At 47.4% G+C, this 14584-nt stretch overlaps 4 protein-coding genes across 4 annotated transcripts; 2 read left to right on the top strand and 2 right to left on the bottom strand.

The window, feature by feature from the left end:
* Positions 1–1790: 1790 nt before the first annotated feature.
* BDR25DRAFT_344747 (uncharacterized protein) lies at positions 1791–8178 on the bottom strand. The gene is made up of 3 exons (XM_033693975.1): positions 7441–8178; positions 7324–7392; positions 1791–7273 (listed from the first exon to the last, which is right to left on the bottom strand). The coding sequence occupies exons 1-3, from the start codon at positions 7864–7866 to the stop codon at positions 1952–1954; spliced, it is 5817 nt and encodes a 1938-aa protein (XP_033544484.1). The 5' UTR covers positions 7867–8178; the 3' UTR covers positions 1791–1951.
* A 2899-nt stretch (positions 8179–11077) lies between these two features.
* On the top strand, positions 11078–11311 carry BDR25DRAFT_170428 (uncharacterized protein; the record flags this gene model as incomplete). The annotated part of the gene is made up of 1 exon (XM_033684127.1): positions 11078–11311. A coding segment is annotated over one exon (234 nt), but the record flags the coding sequence as incomplete, so codon positions are not given.
* A 277-nt stretch (positions 11312–11588) lies between these two features.
* Positions 11589–12799, bottom strand: BDR25DRAFT_358331 (uncharacterized protein; the record flags this gene model as incomplete). Its single annotated transcript, XM_033695931.1, has 7 exons — positions 11589–11890; positions 11951–12031; positions 12068–12090; positions 12129–12238; positions 12343–12454; positions 12494–12579; positions 12662–12799. 7 exons carry the CDS (start codon positions 12797–12799, stop codon positions 11589–11591), a joined length of 852 nt encoding a protein of 283 aa, XP_033544486.1.
* Positions 12800–12849: 50 nt separating this feature from the next.
* On the top strand, positions 12850–14102 carry BDR25DRAFT_358332 (uncharacterized protein; the record flags this gene model as incomplete). Its single annotated transcript, XM_033695932.1, has 7 exons — positions 12850–12930; positions 12978–13181; positions 13255–13458; positions 13525–13630; positions 13712–13788; positions 13821–13968; positions 14026–14102. The coding sequence occupies 7 exons, from the start codon at positions 12850–12852 to the stop codon at positions 14100–14102; spliced, it is 897 nt and encodes a 298-aa protein (XP_033544487.1).
* Positions 14103–14584: the final 482 nt, after the last annotated feature.

Below are 14584 nucleotides of genomic sequence, written 5' to 3' on the forward strand. Positions count from 1 at the left end.
TGCACCCCGCTTGGTTTTCTAACTCGCCTATGTACCCCAGAGCCCCGACTGCTCTTCGGCATGCAGTCCCTGTTTGGGGTTCTGGATGTTCGGTGTCTTAATATCCGCATTATGGCTATATTCACTCTTACAACTTCATGTCTCGTGTCGACTTCTTCAAGATCTCCCCATCGTCTTCGGCCGGGGATCGAACTGGTCTTCACGATAGGCGATGCGATGCGATGCGATGCGATGCTCCTTGAGTGCATTTTCGTAAGTGGCCGCAGCCTGCTTCCGGGGATCTTCCCATCGAACCAGGTAGCTATATATTAAATCCAAACGGTCTGGAACAATGTCGTAGGTTGGTGTTCGCACGCGAGCTGGCTACCGGTTAGAGGCAGAAACAAATTCAAAGAAAATAGAAACGTGTTGATCTGTAAGTTGCGCTCCAGGTGCCGCGATTTCTTCCAACCGACTCCCGCTTTCTGCATCCATGCAATACGGAACCGCAGTGCCCTTATTAACCTCGCATCACCAGTCACCTTTCCTTTTTTTCACATTCCCTCCAATTGCAAAAGAGTGATTTGACGGGATTAGCTCCGTGAGGGCGAGTAGATGGAACGCTTCTTCAAGTTACGGATTAGGCGTTCGAACATTCCCTGGAAAGAGCCCTGGAGGTTGCTGATGCCGCACGTGCAAGGCGTTCGCATGAACGAGCTAAGGCGTTGTGACGGGGCTGAATGGCTTGAACTTTGTTCGCCCAAGCGAAAGCCGCAAGAAAAGCCGAAGTCTCCACCCTCCTGCACACCTCACTCCACCTGCACCATCCCCCCTAATTTTCTCAACACCAGGAGTTTGTGGCGTTGAGAATTTTCGCATCCTGGTGTCTGGACGGGGCTGGGCTGGATTGCTATTGTTGGAATTGACAAGGCCATGGAACCTGAGTGAGTGTTTATTTGAATGGGTGGGAAGGGAGGTGTGAGGGATTTCCAGCCAGAACTTCCTAATCTGTAAATGCAGATGTCTGTCTGCTGATGTTCGGCGCCTTCCGAGTTGCACAAGTTTCAGTCTGTATGTGTGAATCTGATGTGAGGAAGGGACGGAGATAGGCGTGTATAGCGTCTGCGAATCAGTAAGGCTTCATGACATGAATCTGGATCTTTTCTTTTATCAAAAGCAAGCCAAAGTAGTTCGCTCATCAATAATCACCTTGATCTGAATCTGTAAACGGTTCCCTTAAACCGCGGTAGTTGCACAGCATGTTTGTGCCTGCTGTCCACAACATGTCAACCGAGAGACTGGCTCCAATGAAGATCTTGCCCTAGTTGAATGCATGCTCTACACGCATCTGTTTTAAACCACGTCGAATTTTTTATATGGATATTTTTGCGCAAGTGCTAACCAACAACATTCAGTAAAAACATAAAATATCAACACGATCAATAAACGTACAGCTAGCCATCAGATATCTTCACAACCGTCGCCCCCCTTCTTCACATGCCCATCTCCAGCCTCCAAGTCTCCCCCCAAACCCACTCCTACTGACGTCTTATCCGCCGTCACACATTGCGGGCCACCGGTAACGTTGTGATTAACACGGAGAGTTGAGCCGACATATGCGGTTTCGGGTCACTACATTATGCGGTGTGCCTTGGACACAAGACACGGAGGAGGGTGCTGGGATTGGAAGGTGGTGCAATGCGACGGGTTGACGAATGGATGACGAAAGGACAGAGTTCAGTGGGTAGATGGTTTGGATTACACACACAGCGCGAGAAATAAATTTCGATGAGTTCGAGTTCGTGGTATTAGACAAATCCGAGTGGAGAGAGGAAAATGTGAAACATGTATTTGAGCCTCAAACGCCGAGAAAATTAGTAGATGTCTGTAATACTCCAAGAAAAGTTGCTCTAAAATCCAAACATCCGTCATTAATCTCCCTAGCCTCCCCGTTTTCCTCATCTAGTAAATTTCATCTCATCTCAATCTCCTCTAGCACTTGAGAATCCCGCCTCCTAACCACCCTTTCAAACCCTCCACCTATAAGCACGCCTCCATCAACTCCCTGCCTTCCATTATCCTTTAAACTCTCCCTCTCCCTCAAACTCCCCGTAACACTCCCCTCGCTGCCCTGTCTCTTCCCCACCCCCATCCCCACCCCTGATGTTCCCACCAAGCTACCACCCAAAATCCATCCTCCACTCGCAGGGCTCGCTTCGCGGATACTGATGGCAGGCGGCAATCCTAAATTCGGGATATTGTTATCCAGCACCGGCGTTATTCGAGGAGAGGGGCTTGGAGCTTGTTTAAACGCCTCATCGTAGAATGATTTAAGCGCAATCGGGTCGGAGCAGAAGGCCTCGATGTCATCTTTGATTTGTTCTGGGGTTTGCTGGAGGGGGTTTGCTGAAGCCGCTGCAGTTGCGGCTGAGGTTGTACTTGTATTTGGCAGCTTTTCCTGCAGCGCCGTGTGCAGGAGCGAAGAGTCTTGGACGGGCCGCGCGAGGGGCGAAGCGAAGGGAGAGCGGTGGGGATTTGAGCGTTCTACAGCATTTGAGGGACTTTCAGTAGAGGCAGACTTTGTAGTGCTGCGTTTATGTTCGTATGGATCTGTCGGACGGAACTTCGTTGTATCCTTTGCCCGGTTATGTGCGAGTCGATTTGCGAGAAGGAGGATTGAGCCTTCGTTTGTGATTTGGGCGAGAAGAGTCCCGGAGCGGTGGATGAATTGAGTATACTTATAATCTGGTCTTCCCCAAGAGTACGTCACGTCTACATCTCTAGGGAAGCAGTCTGCGGCCTCCATGTCCAAGACAAAGTTTAATCTGCGTAGCAGAGCCTTGTGGTACGCGAACTTGTCCGTCTTGGATTGCGGTAGAAAGTGTGCCGTATCCCACACCTGCTCAGGATGTTGCTTTGGTGGTTGGAGCGCAAGCTTGATGGTGTACGGAGAGCGGAAGGGATGGTGGTCAATAATATTGGACGCTTCCGCAATAGGCACTTCAACGAGTTTGAGGCCGTACTTTTCAACGCTAGTAGCCCATGTGACAATGGCATCTTCGATGAGCTTGGCTGTGACATTCATCCAGTCGATGCGTATGTGATAGCAGTTGTCTGGATTATGCAAGCGGTCATAATGTAGAGATATGATCTCTGGGCGGTATGAGCGTTTTCGGGGATCAACATCGTAGCGCATTACGCGTGATAAATTGACGCTACGTTTTGGGGTAGTAGCCCGAGTTGGCGTCTTTTCTCCATCATTTTCATCTCCCGAAGCATCTGATGAATCATCCGTGCTAGTCCTAGATTTAGTACTCCGTGCGGTAAGAGGTGACGACCGTGGGCCTTCTGAAAGAGGCGTTGATGGAACGGAGCGATCGGTCCTCCGCATACCAAACCAGCCAGTGCGGGGTTCTGGGCGTGGTGCTCGATACTCGGCAGCGATTTGATAGAAGAAATTGCCATCACGGAACTGATGCCTCTTCTGGACGTGCTGAAATAGCCCTTTATCCATGAGTTGGTTTCCGAGATTGACAGCTTCATCTCGAGTGTCGATATCTTTGAAATTCGACTGCAACCAGGTGGTGAGATCGAAGCCAATGAAGCAGTTGTAATGAAGTCGCCAATGCCAACGACGGTCCAGCATCTGAATACCCTTCTCGCCTTGAAGATCTTCCGCAAGTCTCTTGATATCTATATTCGAAGTATGATATTGGTCTTTCTCGGAGAATAGAGAGGTTTGAAATTCGCTGTCACCGTCAGGAAGCAGAGCGCTGTCAGGGCCTGCTGCTACGATGATTGATGGATCGCGGGTGTGGTACTCGATGGCAAGAGGGTTTGGGTCTTTCTGCTTCTTGGCTGTTGTAGCTTGGAAGTGACGTTCTTCGAGAGGAATGTAGCGGTATCTCTGCCATACCTGGGTCAACTTACGGATACCTTCTAAACGAATCTCTTCCTCGGAATCCTCCGTCAAAAGAGGCAGTGGGCGTCGATTAACAGTAGGTAGCTCGACAGGAATAAGCACAAATCTAGCTCTCCAGAAACGCAGTATTTCGGAAAATTCATCGTGGTAGCCAGCCAGAAAAGTATCAATAAAATTCCAGTTGTACTCCTTCCGCGAAGGTCGTAGCATGACATGGCGAACTTGATACTTATCTTCCAATGCAGTACGGATGAGTGGCTTGTAGGAAAATGGAGTGTCGATGCCAGCAGAAGACTGCAAAGCTGTGGTAGGTTTCCGACTGAATCGTTTAACTTCAACTTCACCGCCGGCTACACAAACAAGCTGATGGATTGTATTGCCGACACACATGAATACGGTGTCACCGTCTTTAGACATGTAATCGGGATGAAAGACGTTGGACAGATCGTGTTCACGCCCCCCAGAAAACTCTGCGACAGCGGGGCCGACAACGATCTGGAAGCCATGTGAGAGTCGGAAAGCGATGAGCTCACGAATGAGGGACTCTCGAGACTTCGGCGCTTCCAACATCTCGTCATCTTCGTTCTGGGTTATCTTATATGGGCTCTCGTTATACTCCGTCGCAACTTGCTCTGGCGTTGGAAAATACTCGTTGGTTAATGGTACTGCTGCCGGGGAGCAAAGAGATTTCCATTTCACCGAAGATGTTCGAAGATGCTTCGGGAACACGTGTTGCCATCGTCGGAACTGGTTGGCGATGTTGACGCTATTTTTCTTTGGGTTACATGGGTTTACAAGCACCGCCCAGGGCGCAAGCGAGCTTGTGGGAGACAGTGTTCGAGGGATGTCCCTGGCACCGCCGCTGGTTGATATGTCCAACTTTGTAGCGCCTTGTTCACTCTGCGCTCTCGAGGCTAACAAGAATGTAGATCCAGGGTCTTTTGTTATAGAGCTAGGGTGCGAGGTGGTTGACGGTTTTCCAGTCTGAGTACCTTGTGCAGTTTCGGCAGATTGAGGTGCATGGTCTGAGGGTGATTGAACAGAGGGGACGGCAGCCCGGGAAGGCGTTCTTATTGCAATTGGTTGAGATGGCTTCTCAACATCTGTCACCCGGGTACTGGCGAGTTTTGCAGCTATTGCACCTTTCTGGTTGTTCTCGACGGTGAGTCTGGCTGGCTTGACTTTGCCCGGTGTAATATCAATCGTAGCAGTGCCTGTTGTTGGCGCCGCCGTCCCACCTTTCCCCCCAAAACTAATTTGTCGAAGAAACCATCCCGTTGATCTAGTATTGATATCGGGCTTGGTAGGCGCAGCTAGGATTGTAGGTAGAGGTGGTATGCCGGTTCTTTTTGGGGGAGTATTTCCTCTACTAACGGCCGGAGACTCATTCGGAGTGGACTGCATTGATCTACGGTGGTCGGTTGAGTCTCCAGAATCCCCTCGTTGATGGAAGCCAGGACGTTGAAAGTCATTAATCCGCGTCGAGGTCATCTGTCGATAGAGCACATCCGCACGCGGGACGCCTTGTATTTTGGCCTCGGGACCTCTGTAGATACTTCCTCGTGGGGACTGAATCTCAATCTCCCGTGATCGCTCCCTCACCAAGGGAAAGTTAACTTCTGGCGGGGGTCTGACGGTCTTTCCAGTTGAAGGACCAAGGCTCCTGACTGAAGAAGACAAGAAGGAAGTATCTTTCGACGAAGGTTCGGGTGATTTGTCTTTGCCCTGTATTGAATGTCCTTGCAGAAAGCTCTGAACATGAGTGGATTGCGATTGCCCATCCACCAAGGGTGAGAAAACATATTCGTCGTAGGATTCCATCCAAGCCTTGTGTAGAGACCTTCGACCGTTAAGCTGCTCGTCTGTGTCTGCCTTTTCCTCTTTTGATGAATAGGAACCCTTAGCATTCGTGATAGCGATGGTATTCACGGGCTGTGCTTCGGTCGTTCCTTTGGGATCATCGAATTGCTCCCGTAGAATATGCGGGTAAAGGGTTTCTTCTTCCATGTATGGAATTGCGATATCGCCAAGCTCGTTTTCCATGACCCCCATCATCTGCAGTTCATACATTCGACAGCGCAGAGAAAAGTTACCCCTCCTCCTCTGATACTTCGTCACCGCTTTCATAGCCTTTCGAGGTTTCGAAAGCTCAACGATTTCATCAGATGGTCCAGACCAAAACGACACATCAACCCAGTGTGGCATAGCATACCTCCACTCATCAAGTTCAAATGGAGATACGAGTGGCGTGTCATTCGAGATGATAGGAGGAGGGAGAGCTAGAGATGCTTCAACCATTGATCCGAAGTTTGGATAGTGTTGACGGGGAGTCTTATCGTCTTGCTCATTGAAAGCGTCCGTAGACCCCTGTCTGCCACGAGGTGTGCGATGTTTGACTGGCTTGGATCTCGTACCAGACATGACTCGGGGGGTACGGTATTTGAACAGTGGAACTGAGTGTAACGGCATCGGTGAGAGACAGACCAAGTCGATGCCGATACCGGATCCAATAAGCGTATCTGTAGTCAGTTTCAACATGTTGTAGTCTACTTCAAAAACACCTGTTCCTGCAGTGATGACAACGACAGAAATCCCGGTCCGAACTAAGTCGCGATCAATGTAGTCTTTTGCAAATTGCGCTGCAGCCAGATTAATGGCCTCCAGGACGTTTCCGTGAGTCGCAGTCGATGGCTTGCCCGCGATTATGAGTTCATCCGCCGTAGCATTTTCCTCGCGATTTGTGACATGGCTTTTCGACCTCGGTACAAGTGATACATCTCGAAGAAACGTTCTGAACTCCTTCTTGAGCTGATATAAGATGTTGATCCAATCTCCGCTAGCCATGTCGCTGACGACAACGCGATAATAATCTCTGGAATGGTGGGACTGTGCCTCGAAGCCATTGTTATTGGCCGGCTCACCAACATGATCCGGAAATGACTCTCCATCATATTCCATCCTAGTGAAGAGAATGATCGTAACTAAATGTCGCGCATTTAGTTTCATCCATCTCTTGAAAAGATCGGGAAGAAACCCATTCACAACCTTGTTGAACATGATTTCACCTGCGCCTTCTGCGTCAAAGTCCCACATCTCTTTAGACATCTGAATGAAGAGCACGTAGCGAGCTGACTCACTACGAAATACGGGTTTGGTCATTGACGAGAAATAGCCGGAGTGTGTCGACTGCCCGTTGATGTAGACATTCCTGATTGTGGCTTTGATGGTGCCCATGAAAAGCAGCTTTTGTCCTCGATAGACCGTGCGATTGCTGAGTTCAGAGACGGACATCCGCCACATATCAGCCCGAGCAAGATATTCGTCGCGGAAGGCGACCTCCACATGGGATGCAGAATGGGTATCTTCATCGGCCTTCCCTGGATTAATTACAATACAAGAAGTAGACCAGATTATATTCTTACAGGAGTTACAACAATCTGCATGCGGCTACGCAAGCCGAAGACCTTCGCGATCTTTTCAGAAAGGGAGACCTGCAAGCACTCAGTCTTGGTCTTGACGATTTATTGCCCGAGACTTACTTGCAAATTGGGATGCTTAGATTTCAGATCTGCAGAGAGTGGTTTCGCGACAAAGATATATGACTTCTCGAGATCGACCTCGCGCCCTCCTTGGAGAGGTGCTCCATTTTCATCAAGAGTAATCATCACAGACCCTCGACGAGTCCGCCTTGGTTGATCTTCCGGCATAGCATCCCTAGAAGTATTCTCGGCCTTTGCTTGGCTTGTATCGTTTTGGGGGGTATTTGCAGCATTCTGGAAATCTCGAATGACCGTAGCCTGCTTAAGAGCTATGATCTGTATCAAGGAGCCAGGTGTTGCTGGGAACTCTGGGAACTTTTCCCCATTGAAAACGACATCATCTCTTGAGAAATTCTCGTCATGCGTCCAAAGAGTGCATACCTTTTGCACTCTCGTACGTTTGACGCTCAAGACGGATTTGGACATTGTAGCACCCGAACATTAACGTCGACAAGGGAGAGTGCCTGATAGCCTCGCAGGTTCCCATGTTTTCAGCCTGAGAAATAGGTCGAATGCGACTTCATGAGGCCTAATCGAAGTATCGAGTTTCGCTGAGCCTTGTTATGGATGAGCCGTGGCTTTTGATCCCATGAAGGGTGGGGTATAAGCAAAGATTGAAGTTAAAGACAATCAAAAGGCAGTGATGGTAAGTGCAAGTGAAGCGATGGAGCCAAAAAGCGACCTAATGGGGTGTTCCCTGTTCATTGGAGATGGGATATTACGATGCAAGAGATGAGAAATGGATGATTGGTGGTGGAAGGGGCTGCAGGTAAGGTTGGCGTTGGTTTCGCTTGCCTATTTTCTGCATCCATTCACCGCCCTTGAAACAGGGCTAGCGCCAACATCCGGACCATGGGTACCAGAACCTAACGTCAACCAGATGGAAAAGACCCCTCAAAGTTCCCTTCCTCAGTTGGGCTAGAACGAACGCGACAACACTAGGACTGCGCTTTGTAATCTTCCTAAAGAATAGTAAACCAGAAACATAGCGAAAGCCTCAGATGTCAGCATCTCAATTTCCCTAGCCTTAATTTATCTAGTTTGCGAGCTTGTGATTATTCCCCTCCCTTAGACCACCTTCTCTTGGCTCACCTCCCTATACTGGCAAACATCATGATCATCTTCAAGATACATCATCGTTATCTCAACGGTGTAACTTCCCTCACTAAGATAATGTATATAAAAGAAAAGGCACTACAAAAACCTCCCCCAGTGCCCCGTTTCGTTATTAGGTTAAACCAAGGTATGTTCTCTCCAGTCAAGAAAAGGAAAGTGAAAATGAATCTACTTACCAGCCTCTTCTTTGACTTAGTTTCGAACCCCACAATGTGATTGTCGATATCAAAGGACAGCCACTTCCTGTTTGCGAAGGACCGTCAAATATGGCTCTTACATGACAGGGCTTCCAACGGGCGGTACTACAGCCCGTACAAAGTGAACCGTAACGGTCACGTATTCAGTACGAATGTACTGAGCTTGTGAGCCGCACTGTACGTTTAATAATACCCTAGGTACAGTACGTAGTACAGATTATATTACCCCTTTAGGAAGTTTGTATAGTGATTTTAGAGGAGCAGGAGGGCTGGCGAGCAGAAAGCCTGCAGGGAGCGTTTAGAGGGGTTTCTAAGGTTCTAATTAGCTAAAAATTTTAAGCAGACGCTTAAAAAAAAAATTTTTATGTATTTTAATCTATTTATCTGCTGTCTATTACTTTAAAAATGATTATTACTAGTTATTTTCTATTATAGAGTTGTCTATCCACGCGCCTTGCTCTCTTATAGGCCTTATCTAGTTAATTAGATACTAGTCTTGTAGGCTGCAGCAGTAGATAGCTATAGCTATATTGTTTAACATCTACTAAGGGAGCATAAGGTTAGCGTTAATAAAGAGCTCTTACCTAATAGCGTACAGCTACTGCAGCATCTATAGAAGGCATCTAGAGGCCTATTATCTTAGCTATTTAACTAAAGTACAGCGTACTTTAATTAAATTATACTACTTGTACAGATTACATAAGCTGTACCGGTTACAATACGTATACCTACCTCTCCTCCTCCCTTTTGTACGAACGTACACAAAATCTCACTCGTACAGGTCTCAAAACCGCCCAATCGTACAGTACTACGCCTTGTTGGAAGCCCTGTGCATGGACTCGCAACACCAACCTTCGTCACCGCACTTTTCGGGACATCCTTCGGGGCCCCATCACCAAACACTTTGTTCAATAACTTATTCAACAGATACTAGCTTCTGGTGAAGTATTTATCTAGCATTTGCTTCTACTCTAGATCTGGATTGCCACAACCTCCTCCACCCTACTCCTAAGCAACACTGAAAAGGCCACTGAAAGGCCAGTAGGCTGGACTAGCTATGCCAGCGCCAGGAATAGTAAACGTACCAACAGCACCTAAATCAATGCCTAGACAGCCGGTCACGATGGCCAGAACATTGGGTTCAGAGTTAGTGTCGGCGCCGCCATCCTAGAAAAAGGATATGGTATCGAGTTGAAAAATGCATGAATGGTGAGGCCTTGGTAGAATTCGTGCAACACAATAGCTGTTTCGCGAAATTTCTGAGCCGTGTAGAAGAGGAACCCTTCGAGATTCTTTGGACGATCATGGCAGAGATAGTCTATCATAAGTCTCAGAATTATTATCGACTGTGTTTGGAGTGATGTCTAAGTTAGGTTGAATTGTACTTACGATAGTTATCATTCATAGGCTTACAAACACCCAGCTGATCCACACAGTCGAAGTTAGGTACTTTTTTCGGACATATGTATATGCCGATGCGGTTTACCCATCTGCTACATGGGGCAACTTGAGCCGCGCCGCTTCAAGCCAATCCTCCACCTCGATCTTGTTCTAGATTTGTTAGCTGTGTTTTTTGCCACTGTTAATTCTATCGGCGAGCGAGCAGACATCTGTGCAGCCTTATAGATCAAATTTACCATCCAGGACATATATTGACAGGAGACTGAAACTGCACCTAGCCTCCGAGGAATTGGAGGGAGGCTATGAGAAGGACTGCGAATCGCATGAAAGTATAGTCGTTACTTAAGTACAGACAAATGAAGGGAAAACGAAAGTACATCGTCTCGATCAATTGTTCGACCTTTTGTATTTTACAGTTTAGACGCATGAAGAAAAAGTTACCCAGGAAGAGAAGAAAGCTAATAACATTATGTCTTGCCCAACCAAAATCCGATGCGTACTACCGCTGATATCGGCTTGCGCCTAGAGTCCGTTGCCATATCGCCAGCACCATGGGGGGTAGCAGGGAGACTGCAGGTTAACCTAAATATGTAATCTTCAAAGCTGCTTGAGTCACGAATGAACAGCAAATAAGGCTCTTTCAATCACCTTGCCCGCCCTTCAATCTCGACTTAATGGCGTGTGCAGTTTTAGATTCTGGGGGCCTTAGAATTGGAAGCCTGACCACACCATTTTAAATGGTAGGGTCTTCAATCCGCGAGGCAGCATTTTCATGTCTCCAGGAAGTGTAAAAGTGCTCATTAGGCCTTCAGCTCTGGAGTACACTCTTGGTGATCTTTCCCAGCTGGTTTGAAGACACCCGATGTCCTTCAATCTTGGGTCCTCACGGCCCTCTCGGGAAAGCTGAGCATCCTGTTATGCACTGCCTTTATCCCCTCTCAAAATACCAACAAACGCCAAATGTTGTTTTCATTTTAGCTGGCAAACAGGACACGTGCATGAGCTCAATAAAATACATGCAGGAGGCGCAGAATCTCCTTATTGCAGAAGGGATATTATACACACGAAACTACACGTCGACCGCGTTCTGCTGTCCGACTCGTGTTAGCATATTGACTGGTTTGCATGCACACAACCACCAGGTAGTCGATGTGAATAGGGTAGATTTTTCATGATTCCCCTCTTTCCCTGGGGTGATGGAGCGCTCATTCCTAAGACCACCCAAATGCCGACTGGTATCGAGTCCTAGCTAGTGGTTTAAATGGAAACTATCTCCCGAATTAGTTACGCAACCAGAGATACCGGACTTACTACACCAGCAAGCTCTACAATAGAATGCACAAGGTAATAGTAGAGAAGAGTGCTGCTCTAAGACAGAAGATAACCGCAAGCCATCTGTGCTCCTCTATTTCCAGTCGTTGCAAACCCCTCCGATTATAGGAGCACGTAGGACTTGTTGGTCAATAGTAATATGTGGCATTGTTTCAGTCCACCCTTTCTGCATCTTGAAGTGACTGGGATGACTTGGAATAAATAAAGATCCTCCATAACAAGTACATAGCTGGCGTGGTGATGGACAATACCTATGGGTGCCTTCAAGGCGGCTGTGAATGGTGAGGAGCTATGTTCTGTCGGAATTGCTCCAGTTACTCCCAATACCCAAGCTAGAACGAGTCCGGGCCCACCTTCACTAGCAAGGAAATATAATGGCACATTTCCCGGTGCGAAGATTCCGCCTGCGAGCGTTTCAATCCTTCCAAAGTTAGTTCACAATTGCCTAATACTTACATACTCACATTCTAGGCTATTTTCAAGTTTGAAACTAAGCTGATCGATGAGCAGAGATTGGGGCAAAATTTGCGCGGGAGTTGAATCAGCTCAAGGGTGATTAAGTTCACATCCTTCAACGTCACTATCAGTGCGGTACTGAAGCCCTCTCGTCTGTAGACAATCTTGCTATCTACAATCCAACACGTGCCTTCCTGTGAGGCTGAAAATATGAGCCTAAGTCTCCAACCCAGCTGCTCTTCACCTCCTACCTCTGCTACATTAAAGCAGCTGCTCAAAACTGGATTGCCCCCCCTCTATCCCAAAGCCCCAGTGGTCAGATTCAGAATCATTAGTTACTGTTGCAGTTAGGGTTAGAGTTTCCAATAGCCTCTTAAACTTCTTCAACCTTACATGTTACATTTTCAATTTCTACAGGAAATATGGAAGCAGAAGTTGTGGCTCTTATCACCGATGATGAGAGAGGCGATATCGAGGACGCAATCTCTGAATATCTCTCACTAGATATGAAGCTCCGGTATGACCGAGGTAGGATTCACTAGATATAATACATCGCGAGCAGTATTTTATGAGTATATACTACGTATTGAGCAAGAGTGCCGACGGACCTCATCAGAGAAAAGAAATGGCTTCCGACCTAGTATAAACCGATCATTGGCTACCTAGGGAATCGTAGGTATGCTAGCACCTAACTCTAACCAGCGTGCCTTCTATCTAACAGGTATCTGTATTGTTGCAGTATTCTGATTGGGATGGATAAAAAAGTCTCCTACTTTAGGGGAGAAGCTCAGGCCCTCAGGTACCCGATCGAGCGTGGGATAGTCACAAATTGGAATGGCATGGGGAAGGCCTGACATCACACTTTTACAATGAGTTAAGGGCTGCGCTAAAAGAATATCCAGCCCTAATGTCAGAATCTCATACTAACTCTCAGGGCAACATGGAAGTAGCCAACTGTCACGCGCGTGTTCAAACCGACTTATCCCATGTCCAAAGGGGAAAAAATGGCCCAGATCTTGTTCGAGACGTTCAAAGCCCCGGCACTCTATGTTTTATCCAGCTCATTCTTCGCCATTTATGCCTCTGGCTGAACAACGGGAGCTGTCGTTGAATCAGAGGACGGAGTTTACTCATATGGTGCCAATTGGCGAGGGCTTCATGGCTGGTCCTGACCTGGTTGTCTATCTGACGAAAATGCCGACGGACCGGTATACCTTCGCTACTTCAGCTGAGTTTGCTGTAGCTCAAGCATAAAAGAGGAACTGCTCTATACGGCGCTTAGCTTCGGATAGGAGATTGCACTAGCATTTAGAGAGGAAGGAACACCGGGAGTATATTCTCCCTACGAGCTGATTCGTTTGGCCGGTTTCGTGATACTAGCTGTGCCATGACTGCATTGGTGGACATGGCTGTGGTCTCGGGACTGGCATTTACTAATGATCTTAGAATGGAAGGTCCGTGGTCCATAAGCCTGTCTCGAGAAACGTGGTGTCGGTCTCTAGACCCGATAGCTATGGTAAGTTGTGGACATGCGGGTGATACTGATTTTAATCTAGCCTGACTAGTTATTCCGTCCCGAAAGCCTGTGGCTAGGCCTAAGCTCGCAAGTCTAGAGAAGTCTTATGAGCTACCAGATTGGTACTCGCATTCCATTATTCGGCTCTGGATAGGTGAGAGACCGGCAATGAGTTGGAATGTAGCCTAGTAAAGTATATTTACATGTTATAATTCTAGTTGTTTCTATCATCTATGTCCATGCCGTGAGCGAGTAGCATCAACAACTTTGAGTCGAAGTGTTTTTGACTTAATGGCCTCAGATAGTTGTGTGTATAGTGACCGGCAGTCAGTGCCTGGAGTGTCTTATCTATACTTTTGTAGTTTGATTTGAAGAAAGTAAATGGTGGTTACAAATCGAACATGGTCGACTTCCGCTGCAACTCCTCATTTAGTGTGGAACATGACTGGGGTAGAATTAATCTGTTAACCATCTCGCTAGAATTAGGGAGAATGTTAATAAGCTGGAGAAGTTCGCCCCCCCTTGTTATGCTCCACCTTTAATGTCAAGATGCAGTACACCCCATAGCCAGAGAGATGAATCGGAACGCAATCAGTTCGTACTTAGGAAAGCAAGGTCTTTCTGGTACTACCAACCCTGGCTAAATAGACAGCATATTATATTGCATAGGGTCAAGAGCTAGTGAGTGATAAACCCAAGTATATACGCCTTCTGCCAAGACTAAAAGTAAAAAAAAAGAATCTCAATTATTTGAACGCAATGACGAAAGCCGAGAGTAAGTGGACCTGTTATTTTAGTCTCATTCTCTTTATAAAACTACTTAGTAGGCTAGTAGTCGGCACATGGTTCGTAGGTAGCTTGTACAGGGCTTTATGCTCACACGTGGCTGATGTGATTGGAGAGCCGGGATGATCCATAACTCGAAAGTTGTCCTTGGCAAGGGTCCAGGCATCGATAAAGGCCCTGTGCGTGACTTCCTTTGTCTTCGGGATTTGGAGGGAAAGCACAGGCAGATGGTTGGACGGAGCCTTCTCTAGCTCGGGAAGGTGATAGTGAGAATGCGTGATTGGAATGTCATCCGTCCAAAAAAAAATTTTTTTTTTGTCGCCATTCCTGCGGTGTGTAT

Source organism: Lindgomyces ingoldianus, assembly GCF_010093535.1.
Source record: "Lindgomyces ingoldianus strain ATCC 200398 unplaced genomic scaffold BDR25scaffold_28, whole genome shotgun sequence".
Classification (NCBI taxonomy): Eukaryota; Fungi; Ascomycota; class Dothideomycetes; order Pleosporales; family Lindgomycetaceae; genus Lindgomyces; species Lindgomyces ingoldianus.